This window comes from Eumetopias jubatus, unplaced genomic scaffold (assembly GCF_037043125.1).
Source record: "Eumetopias jubatus isolate StellerSeaLion01/CBP00866 unplaced genomic scaffold, mEumJub1_p1.0 scaffold_17, whole genome shotgun sequence".
Taxonomy (NCBI): Eukaryota; Metazoa; Chordata; class Mammalia; order Carnivora; family Otariidae; genus Eumetopias; species Eumetopias jubatus.
In genome coordinates, this window is record NW_028274823.1 from 11189820 (window position 1) to 11211990 (window position 22171).

At 41.9% G+C, this 22171-nt stretch overlaps 1 protein-coding gene across 1 annotated transcript in view; it reads right to left on the minus strand.

The window, feature by feature from the left end:
* Nucleotides 1-876: 876 nt before the first annotated feature.
* WDR11 (WD repeat domain 11) overlaps nt 877-22171 on the minus strand; it is a 56610-nt gene continuing 35315 nt past the window's right edge. The window contains exons 16-29 of the mRNA XM_088020225.1: nt 21554-21701; nt 17380-17486; nt 16637-16751; nt 16164-16335; nt 10447-10555; nt 9287-9349; nt 8018-8083; nt 7055-7232; nt 5940-6035; nt 5259-5424; nt 4679-4776; nt 4083-4228; nt 3072-3152; nt 877-1835 (exon numbers count right to left, since the gene is read on the minus strand). Coding sequence (XP_087876351.1) covers nt 1679-1835; nt 3072-3152; nt 4083-4228; nt 4679-4776; nt 5259-5424; nt 5940-6035; nt 7055-7232; nt 8018-8083; nt 9287-9349; nt 10447-10555; nt 16164-16335; nt 16637-16751; nt 17380-17486; nt 21554-21701 — 1702 coding nt within the window. The 3' untranslated portion in view covers nt 877-1678. The remainder of the gene's footprint in view (nt 1836-3071; nt 3153-4082; nt 4229-4678; nt 4777-5258; nt 5425-5939; nt 6036-7054; nt 7233-8017; nt 8084-9286; nt 9350-10446; nt 10556-16163; nt 16336-16636; nt 16752-17379; nt 17487-21553; nt 21702-22171) is intronic.

The following is a 22171-nucleotide window of genomic DNA, read 5'->3' on the forward strand; positions in this document are numbered from 1 at the left end:
CAGTCAGCTTCCGGCCCACAAGGTCACCATGGAGGGGGGCTCCCAGGTCGTTTGGTGGGACTTTCGGTTGTATCTTGACAGACCGGGCTCCATCTTGTCCTGAAGGGTAACTGGACTGTGACAGACTTCAGGCCCTTGGCCTCAGGCGCTCTCCCTCTTCCATTTCCCCCTGTCAGGCAGTGCCTCATCACTTAGTTGTTGGCCTCAAATCCAAAGCATATTTAATTTTCAAAATGTCCCACTTAGAGTAAGATTTCTTTTTTCCCCTCTGCTTATTAAGGCCAGCATATTTTTTTCCTTTAGGTAGCTGACGGTTGAATAAACAAAATGTATGTGGGCAATCATTTAACCACAGGCAATATAGAGAGGGCTGTGTTTGCCCATGGCCTTAAGGAATTCCAATGTAAACCTGCCCAGGCACAGAAAGGACAAGGGAAGTGAGCCCGTTACAGGCCTGTTGAATGCATCCCGGATTTCTTTTAGAACTTTAGCCAAAGTGCTGGCCTGGGAACAGGCATTCCTGGGATAAGCCCATTCTCTCCATGGATCTCAGTCCCTTGTCGGAGGGGATAGCTGATACCTAAGGGTAGAGGCTATGACTCTAGCTGGAGGGTGTGAGGGGATGTGCCACCCTAGACATCCAGGAGGGGAGACAGGAATGCCACTCCCCCACCTTACCTCCGAGAGCCCTGCTCCCTCGGGAACTCTGAGGCAGATCCGCGCAGGGTGAGGGCGTTTGGTCCAATCCTCGGCCGCACACCTGGAATTCCTACGCTCTAATTTCTCTGGATTCAGCAAGCGGCCTGGGCTTTGGAGGGTAAGTAGCTGAAATGACTCCTGAGAAGCCAGCACAGCCCCTGGCCTCCGGCACAGCAGTTCGGGGGCTGGAATTTCCTTTTTATTTATCATTTTGGTAAGCTACAGACAGCAATAATTTATAATAGTCACATCTCATATTTCAGTTGTTGGACAAACGCAAAGACAGAAAATTAAAGCACAGAGTTCAAAAAGGAGGTTATATAATACATCAGAGGAGTTAAAATTCAGAATACCCAAGACCCCACATACTAGAACAAAACATAAAGCTTAAAATTTCCCTATGAGCTTGAAATTACAAAATGTAGCAACTGCCTAAAACAGAGAATCAAGAGTTCTATGTTCTCAAGGTAAGAAACAAGGAATGCTTTGGTAAGTCATCTTTACTGTTGAAATATCTCTGCTCTGTCTCTTGAATGATTGTATACAAACACAGGCACAGCACATATTTGGGAATAAGTCTCACAAATTTCTCTTACTATTAGATTTTTCAAATATCTTTCCATTCAGTTAATGAGAAAAACAATTCAGTCACTTGAATTTTAAGTTTTAAAAAAATTAAAAGTATTTCCAGGGACTCTTAAAGCTGTCTCCAAAAGTATAAAACGTTACACCCTTTCCAAGTCTGAAGCATTTGCGGTTTTTCTCTGAGATAAACACAGGACGAAGAACTTGCTCCTGACTATGTAAATGCTCACTGGCTACTGTGCACCTGCAGCCTCAGAGAAGTGGTGAGCAGCTCCTGGGGACCCTGGGAGGACGGCATCCTCAGCAGTCCGGACTGTGGCCATGAGCATGAGCACTGCCAGACCAGCCCCCGGTCCGGCTTGCGAGGCCAGGCTCCCCAGCACATACTGGTCTGTCACTCTTTGGTCCATTCTTGCTTGGGGGAGTCCAGCTCATTCAATAAATCTCTGCCAGCCGCTCCAGCTTTTGAAGCAAAAAGAACGGCTCCCTGCTTAAAACCGAGGTTCTTCAAACTTCGGGCATAATCTGCATATATAGCAGAGATGAGTTTCTGTAAGCCACAGTTAAGGAAAAGAAGGGCAGAAAGAGATGTGATTACACTCCACCAAGATCCTATAGGCAGGAAGAAACCAGCTCCGTGGCGCTACTCAGACGGATGAGCGGGCCCACAGCAGGGCAGCAGGGGACGCGCACGGACACGCTTCCCTGTGGGAGGGCGACTCCTGCTTGGAGGAGGCGAGGTCTCAATCTGCAGTGTGCCCCACTACTACCCTTTGCAAGAGCTGAGTGCAAAGCATCTCCTTCTGGAAGATGTAGCTAACATTCTCCTAGACTACCTCAAAGCCTAACACAACTAAAGACTACAAAAAGAAAGAGGACTCAAGTGCATACCCTGTGGCATCTGAAAGGCTGAGTGGTGGGTGGTTTGGGGGCAGACACAGCTTAGTGAGAGGTTCCACTAACAAAGCCTTCCTGGAGGTGTTCGGTTTCAGACAGCCCTGTTTCCCTGTGCTCTGACATTCCAAATGGCCCCTTCCAACGGGAGGCAACTTCACCAGTGTCTGGACATAGGGCACTAAGTTCAAGTTCAGTTTCATTTTCAGTAACAGATAAAACAAAACAAAACAAAATATATACACACACAGAGAAGACCGAGTATCCGACATGTAGAAATGAGGCCACAATGTAATAAGTCCAAGAGAAGATGTGATGAGAACAAGCAGAGCTCAGCAAACACGGGCAACTGGGACCCGTATCCTCAGGCCCAATCCTTTCAAAGAAAAACATGTGACTCAAGTGGTGTCGGCAGGGGGCCACTGTGACCTGCCGGCATGACATGCATCTTTGAGGTGCCTAGTCTGGTTCCACATTAGACTGTCACTATGGATAACAATGTCTTTTTTATTTATTCCAGAATGTATATTCCAGATAAATATATAAATTTTATTCCATGGAGTACATTCTTTTAAATAGTACTATTTTTAAAGTAGCAGGCTCCTACACCTTTCCTGAATTATTTCTTTTTTTACGTTCAAACAAACCTTCACAAAATTCAGAGTCCCATCCCTTCACAGCCCACGTGCCTCTCCATCCATCTTAGAGCTGATGCCAGCGACGCCCTCATCTTCTTCCCGATTCTCTCTCATTCCTCCCTCTTTCCTGACTTTGGCCAATCTGAGTGTGGATCATTCCTGATATAACATAGTTCTTGCCCAGGCAGTACGACTGAGAGGAACCCCCTCGTGCCATCTGTCTCCTCCTTGACATAATCATCCCAGCAAAGGATATCTGTGTCCTCAGTGACTCCGACTGCACCATACTTGAGACAGGCTTCCACAAACAAGGCAGCTCTATCGAAGTATCTCATGCTGCTCAAGAGAACAAAGTGAGTTAAGCTTTGTGATTTACAGCATTTGGGGGTAGACCCACCCAAGGGTGTATTTCTGTATAAAGACTTGCACCCATTCTCCCTGGAAATCTGAGTGCCAGTAAGTTACCCTAGCACCTTCCCAAGCCCTGGCTCACAGAGGAAAGCAGGGGACAATGCTCATGTCCCTAACCCCAGGCTCTTTCTTCCTTTTTAAGATTTCATTTATTTATTTATTAGTGAGAGAGAGAGAGCAGGGGGAGGAGCAGAGGCGGAGGGACAAAGAGACACCATGCTGAGTGCAGGGCCTGATGCGGGGCTAGATCTCACCACCCTGAGACCACGACCTGAGCCAAAGTTAAGAGTCAGATGCTTAATCAACTGAGCCACCCAGGAGCCCCAGCCCCAGGCTTTTTCTAATTAATATTTACAAAAACTGTAACATAGTTGAAATACACACAAATCTACAGAGATAGGACAAGTATCCACATACCCACTGTCCAGATTTAACAAGGAGTCTTTTGCCATATTTGCCTCAACCCCCTTTAGTTTTAAATAAATAAAATGTCCCCTAAGTGATAGGTATTATTTTTGGAGGGGACATCCCCACAGGCAACACTCTCTGCCATCCTTCCTACTATTCTCTGGCCTTCATCTTAGTTGTTCTATTCAAAGCTGATTCTCTGAAGACTTCTTTTATGTTCTTTTTAAATAGATACCTGTTAGGTTTGGCGAGTATACTGGTAGGAAAATAGAGCTCCTAGACCAAGTGTAGATGACTAAACATGGATTATGGACTGTTCCTTGCCCTGTAGGATTTTTTTTTTTTTTTATAAACCTAGAAGGTAGGCTTCTCCTTCCACTCCACAGAGTCTCAAGAGAGCACGAAGTATTCGTCCCCCTGACCAGCCACGAAGCACTCTGGGTGTACCTGTGAAGTGTCTCAGCCACGCTGAAAAAGCAGCCCAGGGAGAGGAGGACCAGGAGGGCCTTTGACTTCTGGTTGACTTGTGGAGAGCAGAGGTGGTCAACCCACCGCTTTAAAACATCGGCGCACTCTTCAGAACTTAAACGGACCTAAGAAAGATGCCCATGTTACAAAGCCATCCTGCACTATATAAAGAAAACTCTAATGTAATCAAAATGGAATCTGTTCCTGTGAAGCCAACGCTAGGCTCGGCTTTGCTAGCACACGCCCTGACCTTGCTGCTTACCATGAAGAGCAGTGGTAACAACCCAGGCCTGCGGAGCTAGGGACCTGGCAACACCTCGGGGCTGGAGTCTGGGCTCACACCCCAGCTCCCCAGCAGGGCAAGGGGCCACCTGCTTTCACTTAACTGCTACCAAAGCAATCCATTGCTCCATAAGAATGTAATTTACACTCATAAAGAACAGGAGCCTTAGAGTTGCAAGAAAATATCTGCATAGCAACTCTGCAGCCAAAAAACTGCTGCTAAATCATGAGTCCAAATTTCAAGACTGAACTCTCTACCCCAAACACTCAAGGCACCTTGGGCAATGACCTACTTTTGCCAGCCACGCCGCCCGATTCCACTCGCCGTACGTCTGCAGGTAGCGGCAGGCATCTGCAGCTTTGTCTATCAGGCAGAGCAGCTGCACCCCCTCTGGAAGACAGAACGGCAGCCCCTCAGGTGACGCCGCGGCCCCTCTCTGACAAGCCACCACCGTGTGACTGCACCCGCTCTTGTGCATTTCTGACCCACTGCAGATGCTCTTGACTGAAATTTTCAAACAAAACGCCACAGCAGAGTTTTAGAGCGCTGCCCCTCTAGTCAGGAGGGGAGGCAGGAGGACAGGTAGCACTGCTGGAGTCCAGCCCGCAGCCCAGGAAAGCGCAGGCCCGGCGTCGTCCCACGCGGGCCTGCAGTCCTGGTGGTTTTGACTATTGCCCCTTTCACACATGACACGTGTTCTGCTTCAGATGATAAAATGATTTGGTCATCATGTAAACAGCTAGCAACAATCGTCCTATTTCTGTCCAGCACACAGAAAAAAGAAAAGAACTATCTTAATAATCAAATGCTTTGCAGGGAAGGGGCCTGATTTTCCAGAGGACCGACCAATGCACCCACAAAGCACGCCTTACCTGCCAGTTTGCCATTGGCGATCATGTTAGTTGCCACCAGCTTAATGGTGCTCTGGGAGGGACCTGAGGAGGTGACAGTTGTGACCAAACAGGCTTTCAGGGAGTCGCAGTAGTAATGCTGGTTATCCGCACTTGTTTCCAATAGCAACTGCACAGCTCTGTCTGTCTAATGAGAGGAACAGTTCTTCTAATTATGAGACCATTTTCTTCCAACATAATCTTATTGAACTCATAATTTGAAACACTGAAGTTACAGCTTAGACAAGACTTTCACTTTCAAAACTTGCTTGCCAATGCTTTGAACAGTGTCCTCCCGCTTCCTTGGGACAAAGGTAAAACCACAGTCTGGTTTACACAGATGCTCAAGAAACTGCTTACTCTAGTTTTGCATCAGTCAATTCAGAGACACCAAACCAAACCAAACCAGTCAGGTCTCACTTGACATTACATAAGCCAAAATTCCAAGCTAGTCAACTATAGATTTTTGCTTTCTCACGAGGTCTGTTCGTCTTATTTTGAAATAAAGCCTAAATTTACATGTATACTTTCAGGGAAATACTATGATCTACCCATCCATCTGTGTATGTGTGTGCGCGCGCACATGATCTACATGATGCTCTGAAATACTAAATCAACTAGCAACTCTGTGAAACATGAAAAGAGTTGTAAAAATTGACATACTTGACCCAAGAGAAGTAGCTGGTCTGTACATTTCCTTGTATGATCATAAGTTGACCGCTTTACTTCCTGTAGATTAACCCTTTCCAGCTGAAATTTCTAGAGTAGAAAAAAAAAGAGGAGAAAATTGAGTCCGGATTTTAAGACTTGAGTTAAAATTTACTATATTTAATAAAATCCTTTTATAAAGATTATTTTGATTTCTGAGGTTATTAGATAATCAACTTCACAGAAATCCAACAATGTAATAAGAATTTGATTAGAGGGCGCCTGGGTGGCTCAGTTGGTTGGGCGACTGCCTTCGGCTCAGGTCATGATCCTGGAGTCCTGGGATCGAGTCCCACATCGGGCTCCCTGTTCAGCGGGGAGTCTGCTTCTCCCTCTGACCCTCTTCCCTCTCGTGCTCTCTATCTCTCATTCTCTCTCTCTCAAATAAATAAATAAAATCTTTAAAAAAAAAAGAGATTTTGATTAGAAAAAACATTGAAATGAATTCTCATTTCTGTGCGAGTTTGCCCACTTGCAGAAGCCGGCCCTCCACGTACCGAAGTACTCTCCTGCTGTGAAAAGACTGTGAAAGTACCTTTTTATACAAAAATTCAAACCGAATGAAAGAAATATTTGTTATTTATAGAAAATGAGGGAATAAAAATGAACCTTCTAAGTTAACAATTTTAAGACAAAAAAATAAAGAATAGTAAAATTCTAATGTGTATTAAAAAACTTGATAAGCGTTTATGAGCTTTTCAAGTCCCGAGTCAGGCCTTTTTTATGCAGAGGTGCCAATGGACTCATTTCTGTTATGTGGACCTTCACTTAGCTGGAAAGTTTCCCAAATTTAAGATACTTATAAAGACATAAGTCATCAAGATGGGAGCTTTATTTTATTTATTTATTTATTTTTTTTTAAGATTTTATTTATTTGACAGAGAGGGAACACAAGCAGGGGGAGTGGGAGAGGGTGAAGCAGGCTTCCCACCAAGCAGGGAGCCCAATGTGGGGCTCGATCCCAGGACCCTGGGATCATGACCTGAGCTGAAGGCAGATGCTTAACGACTGAGCCACCCAGGTGCCCCAAGATGGGAGCTTTAAAGAGTTTAATATATGAAATATAATACCTGAAAATAGGCATTTTCACAGAGTATATCATAACATATATCCAGCGGGTTGTTCACTTTGTCCCGAGGCATGGTTTCTTTAGAGGCTGGGGTGCCTGCTAGCTTTTCCTGGGACAAGCTGTGCAGGTAGTGGGCAGCAACGGTCCAGAAGTGCAGCTCTGACTCATCGCCGTAAAGCCTGAGAAGGGTGACACCAAAGTCCCACTGAGCGCACACAGCAGACTTGGGTGTGGACAAGGGCTCCCCACAGAAACCTCAAGGACCAGGAGCACAGCACTGTCACATGAAAGACCATCTGGGACACTGGCCTGTGCCTGGCAGGGTGACGGAGGAAGCAGGCCATTCTATAGCCCTGTTACTGGGTCTTAGACAATCCAGGCACCTGAGAGCACAGCCCCTTCACACCCAAACCCCCTCTGTGCTGTGTTAAGAGCAACACAATGGTTCCAAGGCCTGCGCAATGATTTACCCGCTTTGTCATCAGCACACACACCTTTCAATCTGGACCAGAGCTTCACACTAAGGAAGAAGTTCCTCTGGGAAAACTGGCTAAATAAGGTATGGAAATAACTGCAATTTATTCTCTGGGGAATGGACGGAAATGTCTTTGTTGTAAGTGACAACACTACTGTCTGGTGAGGAAGTACAGATTTTTGCTTCTAAATATAACTTATTGGTGTAAATAAGGATATGCCCTTTGTAGCTGATATTTTAAAACACAAATTTTAAAAAGCTGTCTGTAGGAGGCAGCCTTTTCAGTAGAGAAGGCCTAGATCTCATATTCAAAAATTTTTTTTCCTATTTGTATTACTAGTTTCAAAATTAACTGTAAAGCAAATCTAAAGGATGAACTGATATGTTGTTCTAAAATCTAAAAGGATTTGTTTGGTCTTAACTAAAAACACTCAATAAGAGAAATGAGTTCATCTGAAATTCTCTGTCTCTTACACAGAACTCTGTTACCTTGAAACAAGCAGGCATCTCTGCAGGAGAGTGAATTCTGGGTCGAGCAAGAGTTTCTTGATGTCACTGCAAACAGGAATCCAGACAAAGGCAAGCCAAATTTTTTAATCAAACAATAAAGGATACAGGCCAATATACTCTTGAAAGGGGAAATCTACTCAAAATTGTTAATCTACTTAGAGTTTTACTATTTCTGAAATATTTTGTTCTTTTTGAACTAGTTACTATGCTTAGAACTGACAAAGGAGGTTACTTTGCCATGACCCTGAAATGACAAATACTTTAAAAGGCGTACAGTGTGTCTAGGCCTAGAGAACTGGTACAGGGGGTGAGGCTCTGATTCTGGCTTACAGTCTTGCAATAGTTCAACTCATGGTTTTGAAAACATGAATAGCTGCCTAACTATAGGAACAAGAATGTCACTGTTGGAAATGATTTTGCTACTCATCAGAAACAGTATATACTTTAGAAGAGACAGATTCAGAAACTATTCCAAAAAATAAAATATTTAAGGAAGAAAGGCATATTTTTATAAATTGATATTCCTAAAACAGCCACATACAGAATATTCATAAATCGGGGGCGGAAAGATGCTCTTTAAATCTTCTCCACTTAAACAACAAATGTTAACTTTGGGTACAGAAAACAATAATTATTTTAAATTTGGCATCAATAAAACATGGTAAATTCATTAAATATTATGATTACATGTGACAGATTCTAAGACTGCAAAAAATGTATTCTAATTTACCAAGAACTCATGGACCCATATTTTTCTACTTCCTTTGCAATATTATTCCCAATATGTACTTTTAAATGCTCTTGGCTCTAGGGAACATGTTAATTTCTTAGAATTGTGCACACACAGCACCTGACACAGAGAACTTATTTTAGAAAAGTCAGCTGCCACCGAAGAACCACGCTGTGCATGGCCTCTAACTTGAGGCTTCGTGGGGCATCTTTGGTAGAGGCAGGCTGAGGTACGAGGATGCTCACACCACAGCCTCCAGTCCTGCCCTGACATGGGACCACAGCCATCTAACACTTAGGATCTTGGTGAAGGTAGATGCTGTCACCATAACTTTTAAATATCTATGTTTTCTACAACACAAAGATTCTCGAGGGAAATAAGCCTCTGAATAGAATGGTCTCTCCTTGTGCTACTAACATTTTCTAAAACACAACTTACTTTAACTTCAAAAAGCCTAAATGATTATATTTTCTTTCTCATAGTCGTATCCTCTATTAAAACATAGCTGGGGTGCTTACTTTGACAATGAATTCAGCTGCTCTTGAAGGAGATTCTTTATTTCTTCATTTTCTGGATAATCACTGTACAAAAAAGATTTTGAATAAGCTCATTCTCTCTTCACTTACAATCATGCATTTCTTCACCAGAAAAAAAGTTGTACCAATATAGAAATAACCTCTTTGCAGTCCCTGGTTTAAAAAGCTAGTTATAGACCAAACAGCAACTACTCAAGAACCCACCAACCACCTTTGATGTCTGCTTTTATCTTATTTAGTTAAAACAAACAAATGAGTAAAGAACGTCTCTCTGGCTTTCAAGAAACCAGAAAATTTATCAGTGGGCTCTAAAAACTATCATGCTTAGATTCATGTTAATAAGAAACCTAACAATGACAAAAGGGGTTTGTTCTTTCTCCTCTGCAAAATGGACATTTCCCCCAAGTAGATACTTCTTGGAAAACAGATACCTCATCAACACTATTTTTTGTATTCCCCTAACCCATGCCTATCTGTGCGCTCTCCACATGGCATAAGTTCAGTAACACTAGTGGGTTTAACTAATAACTATTATTAACTAATAATAGTTACTGCGAATGTATTTTTGTAATGAGGCAGTGAGATTCATAAAACAGGAAATATCTCTGCAATAAGCTCATTCTTGCCATTTTAAAAGATTTTACTTATTTGAGAGAGAACGAGCGAGCGAGCAAGCACGGGAGGAGGAGCACAGGTAGAGGGACAAGCAGACTCCGTGGAGCCTCATATGGCGCTCCATCCCAGGACCCTGAGATCATGACCTGAGCTGAAATCAAGAGCTGGTCCCTTAACTGACTGAGCCATCCAGACACCCCTTGTACTGCTTTTAAAAAGAATTTGAAGCCTGGCCTCAAATTCCTCTCAGCCTAATTGGCCCTCTTCACACTCACCATGCCATTTCCCACGTTCAGACCACAGCCGCCGAGAGTACCTCACGTACCCGAGCTCCCCATGCCCACCCACTCCCAAAGGCCCCAGAGAGGCAGATGAAGGATTCTTTCAGTGTGTCTGCTGTCTCTGCCTCAGCTTGTTTTTACGGTTCCAATCCTTTTAAATCCCAAAGTACAGGCTCCTGCTGGTTTTCATGGGTGCCCTTTAACCCCAAGCAAATTAAGAAAGGAAAAAAAATGGTAAAAACTTACACCTGAGAAATGTCCAAAGAATACTGTCCATTCCACGGCTGGTGTAATAAGAAAGCTTTCAAGGCAAGGGAGGCCCTTGGAACAAGGAGATAGGGGCACCACACAGGCTCTAGATAAAAATAAAAAAATTAAGTTCTTTCTTTTAATAAAATAGAATTTTATAGTTTTACTGTGAAGCTTCAGCTATAGTTTACAGAGAAGTCAACAGAGAACAAAGTATAAATCTGGTGGCAACTGAGTGTATTCAGTGTCATCAGTGCTTAAAGACAAACGGGCTAAGAGTGGAGAGATTCTCTTCATTCAAACTGATTAATAGCTCTTTCTTCCCCTTTTTAAAATTTAAGTGTCCTGTATGGTATAAAAACACTGATCCTATGTGAATAAAAGGTTCAATGCAATGACTCAACAGATATTAATAAAGCTCTTTATTTTTACCTGTATCATCTTATACCATTTGTTATCTTTGCTTTTCTGAGACTATTCAGCTAACACAGCCCATCAACCTTGAGCTTGTTACTAGAGGGATCAGGTCACCTCTGATCAAAGGTATCCTCAGGTCTCACTTATAAGGGCAGCTCTTATCTCCCTAGACTATGGGCCCTAGTATCCTCTACATGCAGCAGTGGGCTTACTTAGGACACAATAAACAAGATTTGCTTCTTTTTCAATATGTTCTAATGCAAGGAAGCAGGAGACCCAAAGGTCCCAGTGCCCAGGCAGCTGTGCTGTGGCTACCTTACATAGATAGCCCCATTCGGTCAGACACTCAATCTGGTAAGAGTTCTTTAGGACTTAATTAATTTTAACTAATTGACTTTAATTAATTTTAACTAACTTAAAAATACTTGATTCAGTCATTGGATAACTTTTATGTCTACTCAGCAATACATAACTACTTTTTCAGTTGTCGGTTTTATAAAATCTAAATACAGCTTAAATATTTCTGCTGAAAATGTGTCCCCTAAATTGATCCATGTTTTTGTGTTTTTTTTTTTTAAGATTTTATTTATTTGACAGAGAGAGAGAGCACAGGCAGGGAAAGCGGCAGGCAGAGGGAGAAGGAGAAGCAGGCTCCCCGCCGAGCAGGGAGCCCAACGCAAGGCTCAATCCCAGGATCCGAGCCGAAGGAGCCGCCTAACAACTGAGCCACTCAGGCACCCCATGATCCGTGTTCTGATATTAAACACACCCTGGATTTTGAAAACTGAGCATGCAAAACTGTGAATATCTCATTAGTAATTCTTAATACTGACTATATGTTGAAATGATAAAACTCTAGATATACTGGGTTAAATAAAAATTTTTTTTAAAGATTTTATTTATTTGACAGAGAGACAGAGCGAGAGAACAAGCAGGGGGAGTGGGAGAGGGAGAAGCAGGCTTCCCGCTGAGCAGGGAGCCCGACGTGGGGCTCCATCCCAGGACCCTGGAATCATGACCTGAGCCAAAGGCAGACACTTAACAAACTGAGCCAGCCAGGCGCCCCTAAATAAAATTTTTATTAAGATTAATTTCATCTGTTTTTCACTTTTTTATAGTGGGTACCAGAAAATGTAAACATATGTGGCTCACATTACATTTCTGTTAGACAGTACTGCTTTAGGAAACGTCATTCTATGTAGTTAGCTAAGTATTAAATCATAGATAAAATATCTTATGTGGACTTTCCAATTTCAGAGTCAGAAAATGGTCAGAAATATTTTTAATATTAGTTTTTGTTTGCACCCAAGAGGTTTAATATTGATTCATTACAATCACTTAAACCGCGGTCCGTATTCAGAGGTCCTCTGTTACCTCCCTATCCTGATAGCTATATTCTGCCTGCACTGGCTTCTCATGTCTCCTCAGTCTCCCTCAATCTAGAACAGTCCGCTCACCTTTTTGTCTTTGGTCTTACACAACCGTTTCATTTTTGAAAAGTCCTGGTCTGTTCAACGTCCTAGGAAATGATCTCCATTGAGCATTCAGACTCAGGCTAAACATTTTGGGCAAGAACATGACAGAGGGGATGTTGCGTACTTCCTACTGCATCCCACCAGAGGGAGCATGTTAGTTGGCCTCCTGGTAACACTGTATCTGATTATCTAGTTAAGGTGAACTCACGGGCTCTCTCCTTAGTCAGGGCACCTTTCTCCCCTTCACAATTATGGCAAGATACTGTGAGACCGAATTTCCTATTTCCCAACACCCTTCCACCCAGTGATCTGACACCCACTAATGATCCTGGCTTGAATCAACTGTTACATTAGGAATTGGAATTGGTGATTTTCTAATTCTATCACTCTGTCTACATTTATCAATAGGCATTCTTCTGTAAACGTGAGCTTTCCCTTCCTGCCCAGGCCCCTTCCTCTTTCTCTGTGAATATTACTATGGAATAATGGATTTAAAAAAAAAAAGTCCAACACTGATACCAATACAACTGTTATTCTTTACGATGCTCAGACTGCCCCAGATTTGGCAGTGGAAGCCTCTAAATGCTAGTTTCTGTATGTTTGATTTTTAAAAACAAATGTTTTTATTTCTCCAAAACCAAACATTGTTGATAGCATCCCAATGAACAGGAACAAACTGAAAGTGAACTCTATTCCCTCCTACCTTCAAATGAATTCAGATCCTTCTTCTCAAAGGCAAAGATCAACCATGAAAAAGTAATAGGTGATCGTCTCCCAGCTGAAGAAACTCACCTACAAGAGCTCATTCACTTCTGAAAATTACAATTAGAATGGAAAGGCAGCTGGCATCACTGTTCCTTCTCTCACACTTGTTCTGCTTACTCTGGGCTACAGCTGTCTGAGGTGTTAAACAGAAACACGCCCAGACGGCTGGCTGCCTATATGACAGCAATGCAGGAAATCAGGAACCCAAGAGCCAAGAACAGTAGGAAAACTGCTCCTCCCTCACCTGGTGGCCCACAGCAGGGTGAGCAGGCAGTCAGGGAAGGAGAGGACCCTGCTTGGGTGATTTCATCACTGTGATGCAATGGGGGAGCGGGGGAAGGGAGACAAGGGACATGACTGACATTTTGGGCAACACCATTATTCATTGTCCAGGTTGTTCTCAGCACTGCATGCTGTTTAGTAACCCCCCAGATGCCCCCAAACACACCTGCACCTCCTGACACATTTCCAAATAGCCCAGATGAAAACCACTGGAAATGAGTAGAAAGCAGAGGCAGATAAGAGGCAAGTTCTGTGTATAAATCTGATTATAGAAAGCTTCTTTCTATGAGTGCTCCCTTACGAAAAACGTGTTGTTTGGCACTGGCCCGAGCAGCTGTGAGGAAGTTGGACTGGACAGTCTCGAACACCCTGTGGATACTATGTAAAGTATGTGGAAACTGCAATAAACTGGAATGCTATTAAACAAGTCTCACCCTCTTGGACTCCTTCTAGAGGCTGCTAAAAAACATATTATGCTTTTCTTATGCTGTTTTATGACCCTGATAAATAAGGCACCAGACAAGAAGGGTTCTCCAACTCAAAAACAGAGTTCCTCTTCTTCTACATGTGTCTGAACTTCCCCTTTACTGAGGTGGGGAGGGCTGAGATAAATGCAAACATGGGGGCGGAGGGGAAGGAAGGGGGCCATCTAAGCTGTTCTAAGAAAACTGACAGATTTGAACCAGTATTTTAGGATATTCTCTACTTGTTATTAAGGAGAATTAAAGGAAATTTATTAAATATATCACTGCATATGACCTAAAATGATTTTTATCCCATATCAATAAGTCCAAACTCTATTTCTAATTCCCCAGAATAAAAATATATCAAACATATTTTTCTAAGACCAAGTCAGCATGTAACTGGAGATAAACACATAGACATCTTTTTGCTAAGTCCATAGTTACTCACACCACCATTTTTATTCTTTAACATGTATTGAATGTTGTTGACTTTAAAGGTTAATATTGAACTTCCCTGTTACTATTTCAAAAATTTTCCCTTTCTGGCTGAGGCTGTAGCACTACAGACTGGGTAGGAATGACTTTTTTTTTCTTGAAAACTTGAAAAGAAAATGTAATCTACAATCTGTCTGCAGGTCAGATGTTCAAGTATGGTGTTAATCATGGGCTCCAATTCCATAGTCACTTTAAGAAAAAGCTACCCTGGCTTTGGTAGATTCAAATTTTAAATTAAAGGAGGCTAGAAAAGCTTTCCAAACATTTTGATTACATTCGCAAACCTCTTTAACCTCGAACCAGTAGCTGAACTAAAAGGAAAACCAGCCCTGAAGTTCCCTCCACTTCCTTAATAACGAAGTTTGCCTCGGAAGGAAGGAGATGCTGCCACCTGTGCAGAGTGAGCAAGCACCCCGGGCACAGATGCGGGAAAGCGCTGCACAGCTTCGGGCTCCAGCACAGGGCGGTCAGGGTCACACGGAGGGGAAGCGGCGGTACTGAAGCCACTGGCAGGGCTGGGGCAGCGAAGAAAACAAATGCACACCTAGCACAACTTCAAGGGGGCCCAGTCAGCATCGGCAGCAACTAGGAAGTGCCTCGATCACGAACACAAGGTGAAAGCACTGGTTTTCAAAACGTGACCGCCTCTGACGGTGCCAAAGGCTGACCCTACAAAGGTCCAGCAGTTCCCAGAGCGGCCTGCCCTATGCTGGAACCCAGTGACTCAACAAGTCTCTTCTGAAATTGTAAGCAGCCCGGCGTGCACACCAAAGCGATGCCTGGAGAATACTTAATGCAGGAAGGTTCCTGCTTTGCTCCCATGAGGGTCAGAATGTCTGTCTCCACCCAAAAGTATCTGGCAAGGATGAACACTGCATTTCATCAGACGAAAGCTGACTTTCGAACTGACTGATGGGTGCATTCACAATCCCATTCTTTTTTTTTTTAAGTCACATATGAGGTTATAGTTACTAAAATGTTCCTCATTCTGGTAAAAAACAATCTCAAAACCACCTTACAAAAAAGGTAACAATAGCGCAATCATCTATTTTATTTTGAGAGGCATCTAAATTCATGACACTCAGAACACTTTCCAGAGTGACTTTTCAATGATATATGCTTACCCTTTTCTTTCTTTAAGTAACCTCTGTGGCCAACGTGGGGCTCCTACTCACAACCCAGAGATGAAGAGTTGCACACTCTTCTGACTGAGCCAGCCAGGCACACCCGGTGATATATGTTTGCAAAAGATATAAAGCTCATTATTAAAAAGCCAGTGGCACCTTACCACTAGACTGATGTCCTCTGATGAGTTCTCCTAAATCTTTTTTTTTTTTTTTTTTTTTGGTTAAAGATTTTATTGAGAGAAAAAGAGAGAGTGTGCATGAGCTGGGGGGGAGGGTCAGAAGGAGAAGCAGACTTCCCACTGAGCAGGGTGCCCAATGTGGGGCTCGATCTAGGACCCTTGGATCATGACCTGAGCTGAAGGCAGCCGCTGAACCAACTGAGCCACCCAGGCAGCCCTGAGTTCTCCTAAACTCTAAGTGAATCATTTTTATGTAAACATCTCTGATCTTTTGACAAAGCACTCCTCCAAGGGTCAAAGAAGGGGCACTTGCCAACCTGGAGTTGGAGAATGACTGACATCGGCAGTTACAGAGTATAGCATCTCAGTGGTAAAACACTCAAGCATGAAGTTAATCTATTTCCTTAAACTCAGATTGTTAGAAAGTAAGACTAAAATGAAACAGAAGACAGCAGCCTGTGCAAAATAAAGAAGGTGTCACAGAGCCTTTCTTTCATTGGCGCTCCATACCGGTTAACTCTTGTTCATCCATTCTAAAACAAGTGGACTTCATAGACATCTCCAGGACTCTGATACACCCATCATCTGATGCCAAGATCACTTTATCTGATGTACACCAGTCCACATCCAATATCCGAAAGGTCACATTTCTTCCACTTCTTAAACTGCTCACCATCTGAACCTTCAAGAGTGAATTTGGTGGTCATTTTCAGAATGAAAAGGAAGATGTTTATCACAGACAGCGCCAGTGGCGAAGACCCAGTGCAAGTTAAAACAAAAGTCTTTGGCAATCTCTCTTCCACATGCAGACTGAATTTTGAAGATCCCAAAGACAGTGATACCATTAAAAGCAAGAAAATCATTTTAAGAAGCTTGACAAACCCATTATATAGGCTTCATTTCTAAATCAGAAGGAAGAAAAAAATTACAGCTCCTATGACCAGCAGCTTGGTTTGAGTGTTCCCTCATGGAGCTGGGCCTACCTCTTTAGTATCCCACACTTCAGCACCATCATTGTACATTGCTATTAATTTCTGGTTTCCTTTACCAGGAGCAAAACGAATCTTCCTTACCCAGCTTCTGTGTGTAGGTATTCCTCTGAGGAAAAACAAACAAAAACAAAACACCAATATAAAGTAGGGTAATACCTTGTCACTGGAAACTATGTCCAACAACTCTTTCTAGGTCTGCTTTTGACAAGGTCTAGTGATGTGAGAACCACTTTACTATCTGGGACAGGGGTCCCATCTGACAGAAAAGGTCAGCCCTTTAAGGACAATGGAATAACATCGCAACACTTCTGCACGGGTCACCTGCAGATAAGCGTCTCCTATGAATGGCCCAGGGCTTGGCTCAAGGCTCTTCCTCCCAAGTTCAGCGACAAGAGACCCAAGGGTCCAAGCTATACTTGGTCATGTTTAATGATCCTGCTTAGCAGGTCACAAGCCTCCAATGGAACCATATCAAGAAGTTACTTTTTTTTTTAAACAAATAATACTGTATTTTTTAAAAAAAGATTTTATTTTATTTAGAGAGAGAGAGAGAATGAGCAAGAGCAGGGGCAGAGGGAGAGGGAGAGAAGCAGATACCCCGCTGAGCGCAGAGCCCGACAAGGGGCTGAATCTCAAGATCCTGAGATCATGACCTGAGCTGAAACCAAGAGTCAGATACTTAACCAACTTAGACACCCAGGTGCCCCAAATAATACTGCATTCTTGAATCATACCTGGATACTCTGCCTTTCAAATCCCAAAAATTTAAATTTCCATCCATATCTCCAAGAACTAATGTGTCACCTTTCCAAGCGATGCAGGTAATACTACCCATACTTCCCTAGAAAACAAAAGCAACAGATACACGATGCACCTAGTTTTCACTACTTATAAGCCTTCATAGCAGAGAAATGTTTTTACTCAATAAATGTGATAAAATAATAAAAATATTTTAATAAAAACTGTAAATGGTTTTGCTTTGGTATAAATGCCATCAAAAATGAACAGACTTGGGACACTAAAAGAGCTACCTAGCTTATCAATTTCAACTACAAAGAAACGAGAGATTTCAGTTCAATGGACATTAAGTTATCTGAACTAAATTTATAGAGAAGAGGTAGTTTTTGAGGAAGAAATACCTTAAAGAAAGCAAATTAAAAGCAATAAAGAGAAGGAAAGAAAACCCTTTCCAAAGGGCCCTTGTCTCCAACTTCTCACTCACTGCAAAAGGATAAATCAATCTGTTCCAGAGGAAACTCATAGCTGTTTCATAATTAATTGTGCAGCAGTTTTTCTACTGAAAAGAGGACCTAGAGCTTCATTGATACCTTCTGGATAATGACGGTGAAGAGATACTGTAGATTAAAGGCATCTGCACACTCTGAATTAACAGAAAGCTTTGCAAAGAAGGTACATAGGGAAACCTAAGTAGAAGAATGAAACACTATTGTAGTAACTCCAAAGTGGGGACGGGGGGGAGACAGGGAGAAAGGAGCTTGCAGCTCTATCTAACAAATGCACAGAGGTAGTGTGACAAAGACTACCTTAAGAGCCTGGGCTCTAGAGTCAGCTGCTGGGGCTCGAATCTGGGCTTCATCAGGTATATTTGTTGTGTGGCTTGGGGCACATTTACTTAAACTTTCTGCATCTTGGACTTATCATCAATAAAGGAGGTCAAGCTCATGAAACTTGAGGAGTTCCTATTAGCATTAATAAGTTTATATAGGAAAGGGCTCAAAACAATGCCTGCTACACAGTAGTCAATAAATGCTCACTATTAAATATTATTGCTCAATTACTTTTCTACTTATTAAAAGGAATCTTGTTTTTTGCATTTATAAAACAAAATAAAAATAAAAATTCACATGCTTAGTTCATAGTGGGAAAGCTCCAGGTTGGCCAAATTGACTATTAATAGATTGGCCCATGCATCAAATACTGCATAAATCCTAGTGGTAGTTAAGAATTAAAAGAAAAAAAAATGGATTAAAAATGAGTATTTTAAATAATTCAATAATAAAAAACTTAAAAGTTACGTTAAATAGAATTCTATATAATATGAAGTCACACTTCAAGATCTGATTTCCATTTTCCTCACCACACTAACAGTGTTTAAGCATTTGCTTTTAAGTTTACTTTTTTTAGTCTTGAAAACTTTCACATTTTATAATCTTACTAACCTCTAAAATTAAAATATTAAAGCTTAAATAAGCTCAGAAATCAGCTTAGAATTATAAGTAACATATTAATACAACTACATAATTAAATAATCCAGACCTTTCTACCTAAGAGTTTGTTGACGGGCTACAAGCCATATGCAGATACCAAGGAGCTTTTAGAGGATGTGGCATAAAGTTGCTTTGTGGCTCCAAATAATCCCAAGAGAACCAATTTAAGATTAAAACTCAAGAGTATTACTAGTTGACACTGTTATGTTCCTGTATACAAAATACGATGTTCAGAAGGCTGACAGCAAAGCAGAGATATTCATTCTCTCCCACTGTTCCAGTTTTCTGAATAAAGGCAGTCAACTACAGATGCTCCAAAATTTAAAATATGCCAAGATTTCCTCTTCTTTTTACCATTTTTATATACTCTATAGTTCTGGGGCCAAAATTCAGAGGGAAAATTTCAACTCAAAGCAAATGTTTAATACGTTACATTTGTGAGGATGGTAAGATAAATATTGGATTAAAATGAGCAAACAAAACCTCTGCCTAAATACTATACGACAGTCCCTAGAAAATATTTAAATTACAGAAAATAAAAAAAATGAACCAAAGCCAGTTTCTCACTGTATTATACGGTAGCTGCTCGGATACCTTTTCCTAAAACCAACCTGCTCTAAAATACGTACTAATTTCACTGGAGGCTGGATCTGTGTTAGGCTGCTCATTCCCTGAGAAAGCTGCTTCTCGCTGTGGAATAAAAGGATCTGGCAGGCAGATAGAGACCTGCTATACCCTGACTTTGGACCTTCACAAAAAGAGACAGAATCTTAAAAACTGTGAGACACAATTACCATCCTGAAAAAAACTCTTATAAAAAAGAAAACTAGGGTCTAATGTCCAAAATCTTTAAACTTTTTCTGGGGAAGGAGGAACTGGCATCTCAAAAAATTACTGGGTTGTTTCTACATCCTAATCGCAAGTGTGAAGTGATCAGACACAGACGGAGCTGCCTGTGAGTAGCACTAGTAGAGTTCAGATGGGGCCTTCTCTGGGTTTCTACAGGAGGAACTCTTTATATTCCTAAGACAGCAAACTGATTTTTCAAAGGACAGCTACATTAACACTGCAACTCTAAGGTCTGCTCTCCCTAGCAGTTTTTCTTTCTATACACTTAAACTAAGTTCCTTTTCCTATTATGACCAAATATTAACCTTTTTTTTTTTTTGAAGATTTTATTTATTTATTTGACAGAGAGAGACACAGTGAGAGAGGGAACACAAGCAGGGGGAGCGGGAGAGGAGGGAGAAGCAGGCTTCCCACGGAGCAGGGAGCCCGATGCGGGGCTCGATCCAGGACCCTGGGATCATGACCTGAGCCGAAGGCAGACGCTTAACGACAGAGCCACCCAGGCACCCCTATTAACCTTTCTTATTTGCATTACTACTTTCACCCTTTCAAACTAGTGACAATGAGAGAAAGTTCAAAACAGACATTACTAAGTCTCAGGTATGACTTGTTCTATATAATAGTAAAAAAAAAAAAAACAGTAAAAATGAAACTTTCACATGTTAGTTTCCATTTTTAGTAGAGAAGGTGGTTTGGATGGCCTCAACTCTTCTCATGTTATCTATAAGGAAGATGTGGCAGCAGCCTCTAAGAGACCCCCACTGATCCTGCCTTGTTGTATTCATGTCCCTTGGCAGTCACCTCCCAAATGAACAGGACTGACCCATGAACCAACAGCACACTGAGGAACCGACGGAGTGCACTTTCTCAAACTAGGTCCTAAAAGACACTGCAGCTTTCTTTGTGTTCTCTTGGATCACTCACTCTGGAGGAAGCCAGCTGCCATGTGGTGAGGACACTCAGACAGCCCTATGGAGATGTCCCTGTGAAGAAGAACTGAGGCCACTCATCAATAGCCAGCATTCTCTGCAACGGCCATGTGAGTTAGCCATCCTGGAAGTGGACCCTCCCACCCCAGCCACCATCCTGACTACAACCTGTAAGACTCTGAGCCACCTGCAAAATATAGGGGTTGGCATTCAACTAAAACAGTCTATTTTTAGACAACAATTTTAAATAAATATATTTTATGAAATCATCTCATGCCTCCACTTAGCCATTATAACAGTATTACTTAACAAAAACATTTTCTTATCTATCCGTTAAAAACAACCTATGAGATGCATGCGGACACAAATCATGAACTACAGAACCTCAGTCAGAGGATTTCACAAGGTCCTAGAAGGATATATATAAGTTAGTAAATATCAATAATGCTATTACACTTACAACCTGATTACTATTACCCCAAAATGATGCTAGACTGTAAGTCAAATCCTCCAAGGTAATGCCTGAAGTGGAAAGAGGAGATATACTGGAATCAGACAGACAGACAGACCTCAGTTTAAAACTGCCATGTCACTAAGCTGGGTAACATTGGGAAAGTTACTTATTCTCCCTTGATTCTGTCATAGTTAAAATGGAAAGAATTCCTTATGGATTATTGAGGGGATAAAAAAGTAAGCAGCACATGGTAAGTATTTAATCTAAGTAGTTACAATGTTATTCTCTAGCAGTATGGAATAGTATCTCCTTAAATAGTCAAGTTTATTATTTACATTAAACTTTCCTAAAATAGCTTCACAACCTAACTATGGCTTCACTGGATATGGAATCAACAAAATCTCTGATAAGAACTCTTCATGAAGATGTAAACAAGAGTTGGACTCACATCTGGTGGAATCCGAGCACTATCTTTCACTGAGTTTCCTTCCACTGTGAGATGATAAACTTGGCCGTCATTATCGGTAAACACAAAATGCTCCCGGGCAGAGATGTTCTGACTGAGTTCAGATTTACTTTCTGCCTCCTGCAACAAGCTTTGGAATACAGAGGAATAAGATAAAGATATTTCTTTTCTCTAGAGTGACACACATATTAATCACCTTGCCCAAAATACAGATGCATTAACAGGAGGTCCAAAACTATTTACAAGGAAAAAAAAAGTACTGATACTAATCTTTGCCCAGCTTATAATAGGAAAACACAAATTACTTCCAGCAGGTCATTTACCCCATACAGAGGAATGCAGTCATCTAGACTTCACACAAGAAACTTGCTCACTGTTTCTGCTGCAGAAAGAGAGGCCTTATCTTGACCCATCATTCTCTCCGAGGTTTTTTTATTTGTAAAACTGGTGGGGATGGAGATGGGGACAGTCCATATAAATCTAGCATTCTCTATGTATTTTCTTTGGTGTATATAAATGACAATATGATCTATCTGGATGTTCATGCCGCATTCATTTGAATTCCAGAAGCTGAAGTTTAGGGAATAGGGAACAGCTGGG